The 7753-nt window shown below is 36.5% G+C and overlaps 1 protein-coding gene across 1 annotated transcript in view; it reads right to left on the bottom strand.

Annotated features, from left to right (window-relative positions):
• The window catches only part of IQUB (IQ motif and ubiquitin domain containing), a 78134-nt gene that overhangs the window by 57602 nt on the left and 12779 nt on the right, over positions 1–7753 (bottom strand). Inside the window, exons 2-3 of the mRNA XM_017854312.1 lie at positions 2997–3394; positions 910–1056 (exon numbers count right to left, since the gene is read on the bottom strand). Of these exons, the coding sequence (XP_017709801.1) occupies positions 910–1056; positions 2997–3390 (541 nt within the window). The 5' untranslated portion in view covers positions 3391–3394. The remainder of the gene's footprint in view (positions 1–909; positions 1057–2996; positions 3395–7753) is intronic.

Consider the following 7753-nt stretch of genomic DNA (forward strand, 5'->3'; position numbering starts at 1 on the left):
TTCCTTCCTTCCTTCCTTCCTTCCTTCCTTCCTTCCTTCCTTCCTTCCTTCCTTCCTTCCTTCCTCCCTCCCTCCCTTCCTTTCCCTCTCTCTGCTTCCTTCACCCTTTCCTTCCCTTCCCTTCCTTCCCTTTCTCCTTTCTCTTTCTCCTTTCTCTTTCTTTCTTTCTCTTTCTCTTTCTTTCTTCTCTTCCCTCCTTCCCTGCCTCCCTTCCTCCCTCCCTCCCTTCCTTCCTTCCCTCCCTCCCTTCCTCCCTTCCTTCCTTCCTTCCCCTCTTTCTCTCTCTCTCTCTCTTCTCTCTCTCTTTCTTTCTCTCCTTCCCTCCTTTCTCTTTCCAGACAGAGTCTTGCGTGTTGCCCATGCTAAAGCACAGTACCTATTCACAGGCACCATCATCGTGAACTACAGCTAGACTCAAGCAATCCTCCTGCCTCAGCCTCTCCAGTAGCTGACACTATAGGCATGTGCCACCACACCAGGCTGCCCCACAGATTTCTTCTCTTCCTTGGACCAGCAGCATATTATTTTCATGGCAAAAGGCAGAAGAGGAATAGGGCAGACCCCAATGCTCATTTCAAACCTGTGCTTACAAGGCCCTTGGCATTCACTGACCGAAGTAAGTCATATGGTTAAGCCCAAGTTACAGGATGAAAAGGTCTACTCCACCAGTCATGGGGACATTGTAATGGTGAGGATGGAATAATAAGAGAACGAATAATTGAGTTTAATAATTCAAATATGCCTCAAATGCCTTAATAAAACTGAAATATTTCTAAGTTAAAAAAAAAAAAAAAGAGTGAATGCATAACCCACAATGTTCAATTAGTATCAAGGTATTTACTTTTTAAAATCAAAGATCTTGATTGTTTACATCTTAAAACTAGAAAAGTCCTGGTATGTTTTATTAGCCTCCAAACTTACCTGAGTATCTTATCTGCAGTACAGAAAGTGGGATACCTAATAAGTGTGAAAAATGGTCCTTGAGATATTTAAGAATGGTATCAACCTTAAAAGATATTACAATTTCCTGGCCCACTGGAATAAGTACAACTTTTACTGTAAATTAAAAGAGAAAACAAAGAATTATAGTCAAATACAGCAAAGGTCAGCAAACTACAGTCCACAAACAGATACAGAATTATGTGTTAATTTTTAATTATATAAAATGCAAGTTGTTCTTGCTAGTGTTTCCCTGCTGCGCCCCAATGATAACAGTTACTTTTAATTTTCTATAAGGAGAAGTGGCCAACATTTAGTTGCTTTGAAAATCAATCCATAATCTCAATAATTAGCTCTAATGTTCAATAACTGGTATGTATTGTTCAGATATAAGCATAGGAAACATCCCAGGAAATTAGGCATTTTGGCATAGTGAATTTAGGAAAGAGAGACCTGAGACAGACAATGTCCCAGAAGTTAGAAATGCACTATAACTACTTTTCACAAAGAGGGACATTATATGGCTCAATCCCCTCTAGAAAAGAGAGAATCAAGATTCTTACATATTAAAAAATGTTTAAATATTATTATAAAATGATTATCTGTTCACAAATACAGGAAGGAAATACGGTATGTAAAAAGTAATTAATATGGGTAAACTGTTTTACACCTATAGACTTCAAATTTTAATGGAGAAGATGTCAAAAGATGGAGTATAGAATAAAGACTGTGGGTCAAAAAAGTTTTGTACATTCCTTTTCTAAAATTGTAGTTTTCATAAAGCTAAAAATAAGACATTTATCAATAACGTGACAAAATTTAAGTAGGCACTGGTAATGCTAAGGTTCTTTGAGCTTGCTAAAATTTGTTTTCACAGTTCTCTATCAACAAAGAGAATACTTTCTCAGATGGCAAACCATGAGAAGGTTATTTTAATTGTCTTCTCAGTGCAAAAAACTATAATCAATTTTAAAGCTTTCACAATAGTGACTTCTTAAGCTTTGGGAAGGGGAAATGTGTCAAGGGATTTGTGAAGCTCACGAGGTACAGGATCAAGACAACATTTTTTTAAAAAAATCACCATGTGTTTGCTGTAAGTTATAATATCAGGGAATGACAGAAATACCCAAAAATGAAACCCAAATTTACATTAAATACTAAAATTGAGAGATACCTGCGTCAGTCAGGTATAATCAGGCTTCGGTAGTTTTCTTTCCTTCTTTTCATTCTTTATTTATATGGACACATCACACAAGGGTAAACTACCCCACTAGATTCAAAAGCTACATTTTACCAGCCAAACTAAGCTGCTATTATTATTGTTGTTAAATCATGGCTCATGTTCTCCTCTCTGTAGGCAGAAACTCTCTCACAACTCATTCACAAGATGGAAAAGGAGCAGTCAATTAACCATGCAAGTAGAATGGTTCTCTGTGTAACCACCTTATTGCTGCTGCCACTCTGCTGTTATTAAGAATGTAATAATAACTACTATATGCTATCAACATTATTTTATGTCTTTAAAATTAACCTACAAAGAAAACAACGATTTTCTGAAGGAAAATATAAGCTAACACTAAACAGACTACAGAAATACGGAAAAGCAACATAATATGTAGAATAAGTGAGCACTGGATATGAAACTAGAAAATCTATTGTCAAGTTCCCATCCACCTATCCACCTCTTGCTATTTAGATACAACAATTAATTCCAAATTGGCATGTAAAATAATTCCCATTTTAGTCAACAATTTCTCCATCATTTTTCAAGGTCATAAACATTTGTAAAACCTACTTTCTTTGAAAAAATATATAAATATCAATTTTTAAATTTAATGAAGATCATTCATTGATGAAAAACAGATATTGCAGAATAGAGAAGCTTTCACAAATAGTTAAGAGATTCAAGCAAAGTAACTCTGGAAGTTTGGTGGATAAGGGAAAGGGAAAGGAACATCAAATATAAAACAAATCTTTAAGCGAAAATAAGCCAACAAGGAAACACAATCATTCTTCAAAATGAGAAAATGAAATAGCCTATCTTCCTTAGGTAGCACCTGTTGCTAGAGAATCTTCCATTGATTCTTGCAAAGACTCCTTTATAGCCTTTATTTTATCCAGAAATGCCAAACTATCATCATTTGGACTCTGCATTGCATACTGCTTTTCATGATGTTGTGGAGTATATGAAACTTGTCTTGGTGATATAACCTCTTTCATGAGTTGTTCATTGTCTGGTTCCAGGCTTGAAAAGATTTGGTCACTCTGCTCCTCAACATGTATTGCATGACTCTCACTGAATTGTTCTATCCCAGATTCATGCTCTTCAGTTTGATCTGACTCTTGAGGCTCTTCTGAGGGAACTGGAATAGTGACAACGTCAAAAGCATCACTTTCTTCTGTTGAATTGGCTATATTCTGAGCTTCATACTTCTTGGGCTGATTAGACATTTTCCTGAATTAAGAAAAATAAATACATTTACTACATAAAGTTCCTACACCAAAAATCAAATTCATTGCTAGTACAGAGTAACATTCATAATATTCAACTAAAGTGCTGCTCATTTAAAAAAATGTTTATCTTACTAATGGCACCAAGTTAAAAAAAAAAAGAACCTCAAAACAATAAATTTGACAATACTCTGCAAATATATGGAAAATATTTTAAATATCTTGTCATTTCTTCCTTATTTATTCCTTATTTTAGTCTCGTATTTTTGAGACTTCCTTATTTAATGAAGAATGCCTCATGAAAAGACTTTCTGAATTTCTTTTTTCTGAATACAAAACTGATATATGGATGTTTCTAGCATGACAAATGATTAGAAGCTCCACGGAACCAGCCAGCTCTATAGCAAGTGTACCCTGAACAGAATACACTTTTTGTATGTAGTAGCTCTGCTCTTACAAATTGTAGCAGAGGTCTGCAATGACCTCTGCTCCCCCAAATAAACCTATTAACAACAAATATGGGTTGAGCTTGGAGCTGACTAGACCCACAGCTATAGCAGCCAAGAGCTTGGGTTTGGAAGACAAGACGACAGCATCTGAAAGATTGGACCGGGATAGTCCAGGGCATCCCAGAGCCGGGCTGCAGATGCAGGAGCTAAATCGGAGAAACGAATGTCCAATATAGCAGGGAGCTCACCTATGGAAGTCAGAAAGGGAAAATAGGGAACATAGCCCCAAGACCAGATTTCTATGGCAAAGACAAGGGTAATATGAAACCCTGGAACAGTAGTGAGGTGGAAAAGCTCTCTCTGGGGCTTCTGCTTTGAGTACAAATCTTTATGGAGAAAATAAATTCACCCACAGCCAGTGGAATTCTCTGGATACTGGATTATAAATTTTAAAAAATGGAAACATCTGCAATAAAAATATATAATTGTTGATCTCAGTGAATAAGCTATACAAGATTAGAGACAGTTGAAGAGAGAATTAGTAAACTGGAAGATTAAAATGATTTTATATAGAATGATGCAAAAGATGAGATACAAAACTATGAGACTAAAAGCAATGGAAAAGAAAGTCTAGCATGTTTTTGCTAAGCATATATTTTGTTGGGAGCTAAGAATGATTTTGTATTGTGAAACCAAAAAACAACAAAGAAGATGCATTGGAGACTACATGTAGTCTCTGCAGTCTGAAAAAGACCTGTGAAGTCCTTTTCATAAAATGTTTGCCAGCTTCTGAACTAACATATGTCAAAATGGAGTCCCAGTAGGAAAAATAGAAAGATAGAAGAGAAAAAATATTTTTATGTATTATTTATTCTTTTTGAGATAAAAACTTGCTCTGTCACCCAGGCTAGCGTACAGTGGTCCAATTCCAGCTCACTGCAACCTCCGCCTCCCAGTTTCAAGTGATTCTCCTGCCTTAGCCTCCTGAGTAACTGGAACTACAGGCATGTGCTACTACACCCAGCCTATTTTTGTATTTTCAGTAGACAGGGTTTTGCCATGTTGGCCAGGCTGGTCTAAAACTCCTGGCCTCAAGTGATACATCTGCTTCAGCCTCCCAAAGTTCTGGGATTACAGGCATGAGCCATGATGCCCGGCCAGGAAAAATATTTCAAAAGGTAATAGCTGAGAACTTTTCAAAACTGATAAAAGAATATGGATCCTCAGATCCAGGAAGCATAACATAAATATATACCAAACAGGTTAAATAAAAATAATGAATAGCCATATACATTGTAATGAAATTACAGAATATCAAGGACAAACAGAAGGTCCTGAAAGTACAATGATAAAGAACATAACAGCTACTGTTTTGAATCATATTAATTTGCTGACATTAATACAAAGAAAAGTAAAATCACTGCAGACTTATCAGAAAAATAGTAGCCAATGCAACAACAGGCTAACTGACAGAAGATAACTATCAACCTAGAATTGTGCACCCGGCAAAATTACCTCACAAGAAAGAAAACAGAAGCATTTACAAGTTAGTTACTAAGTTACAACCAAGATATTTGCTCTAAAGGAACTTCTAAGGAATATATGCAAAGGAGGAAAATGATTTCAAGGGATGTCTGAAGTGCAACTTGGAAAGGTAAATGTGAAAAATCATAAACATATGGATAAATTGAAACAAATACTGTTAATACAAAATAATAGTAAATTGAAATATTAGACAATAATACAAAATTGGGAAGGGAAAACCAGACCAAACTCTCAAATCCTTATACTGTTTATAATTTTTTTTATTTGTATAGATTTAGGGAGCATAAGTACAGTGCAGTTTGAAGTCTGGGCTTTTACTGTGACCATCACCCAAATAGTATACATAGTACCCACTGAGTAAGTTCTCATCCCTCACACCCTTCCCATGCTCCCTTTCTTTCAAGTCTCCAATGTCTATTATTCCACTCTCTGTGTTCATGTGCAGATGTTATTTCACTCTCACTTACAAGTGAGAATACACAGTATTTGACTTTTTGTTTCTGAGTTATTTCACTTAAAATTATGGTCTCCCATTCCAAGGGGGACATATTCTTAACCCTAGACTTCGTTACTTAAATATGCATAGTTAAATCTCACTACAAGCAATAAAAACCAGAAAATTAGTTTTAAATTTCAAAACAATCAAGAGGGAAAGAAGTGGAATGAGAAAAGCCTGAACAAAGCTCAATTTTAAAAAAGGTCAAGAAACCTCTTCAGTCTCTCACCCACAAAAAAAAAACAAAAAATAAACACACACACACACACACACACAAAACACCATTTTGATTATTTTCTCCTGTAACACAGCTTAATGGCCCAATTAGAAAGAGGATATCATAACAAAGCCCTAACTCCTAGCAACATATTCATCTGCCCTCTTTGAAGAGTCTGAGGTAATGCTTTTGCTTCTATCTAAGGGGTCATCCTCACTCTAAACTGGCCAAGATGGTATCTTTTAAAAACAGCAATAGCAACAAAATCAACAACTTCTGCTCTTCAGAAAACACAACTGGGAGAATAAAAAGACAAATCATAGACTGGAAGATAATTTTCACAAAATGCATATCTGATAAAGGACTTATATCCAGACTATATAGAGAATAATATGAAAAAATAATATTTAAAAAGGGTAAACGATTTCAACAGACACTTCACCACAGAATACATATAGAAGGCAATTAAGCAGGGGCAGGCCTAGGTTGAGGCAAGTGAAGTACCTGCACTACTCTACACTTGCACTCGTGTCTGAAAATGAATGACTCCTAAAATGTTGGGCCTAGGTGCATCATTTGGATCATCCCAGTCTCAACCCTGAGAACAAACACATAAAAAAAAGCTCAATATCATTACTCATTGTAAAAATGGAACTTCAAATCACAATGAGATAGCAATACATACCTATTAGAATAATTAAAATAATATTTTTAAAGCTCTCTAATAGCAAGTGCTAGTGAGTGCATATAAAGACAACTGGTACACACAACAACATGGATGAAACTCAAATAAACTATGCTCAGTGAAGAAGCCAGCTCTACTAAGGCTGTGTAGTATTGACTCAATTTATATGACAAATCCTAGAGTTAGAAAATATACCAAAGCCTAAGGGTAAAGATAAGAGTTGATTACAGAAGGATGTGGGGATTTTTTATGTGATGGAAACACTCAAAATCTCAATTGTGGTAGTGGTTATGCAAACTATATGTGTTTATTAAAATGTACAGCACTCCAGACTAGAGGGTAAATTTTATTGTGTCTAGATTATCCCTTACTAGAAAGATATAACAAAAAGTAAAAGCAACGAATGCTCCTTTCAGTAGGAAGAAAAAAAAAAGTGTGCTATTAAGACGAGGACAAAAGGAATTTCAGTAACAATAAGAATTTTTGAAAATCGACGAGGCAGGGAAAAACAACTGATTCCAGATGTAAGGTCAGTGGTATAGGAAATGATAAATAGCAAAGAAAGTGAAAATATATGGGAAAATATAAATGCACTTTGGCTGTATAAAAATGTTGGGGCGCGCCCAAGATGGCCGAATAGGAACAGCTCCAGCCTCCAGCTCCCAGCATGAGCGACACAGAAGACAGGTGATTTCTGCATTTTCAACTGAGGTACCGGGTTCATCTCACTGGGGCGTGTCAGACAGTTGGCGCTGGTCCCCGGGTGCAGCCCAACCAGCGAGAGCTGAAGCAGGCCGAGGCATCACCTCACCTGTGAAGTGCAAGGGGGAAGGAAATTCCTTTCCCTAGTCAAAGGAAAGTGAGACACACAACACCTGGAAAATCGGGTAACTCCCACCCTAATACTGCACTTTACCAAGGGTCTTAGCACTCGGCACACCAGGAGATTATATCCCACACCTGACCCGGAG

The sequence above is a fragment of the Rhinopithecus bieti genome, unplaced genomic scaffold (assembly GCF_001698545.2).
Source record: "Rhinopithecus bieti isolate Rb0 unplaced genomic scaffold, ASM169854v2 scaffold_36410, whole genome shotgun sequence".
In the NCBI taxonomy this organism is placed as follows: domain Eukaryota; kingdom Metazoa; phylum Chordata; class Mammalia; order Primates; family Cercopithecidae; genus Rhinopithecus; species Rhinopithecus bieti.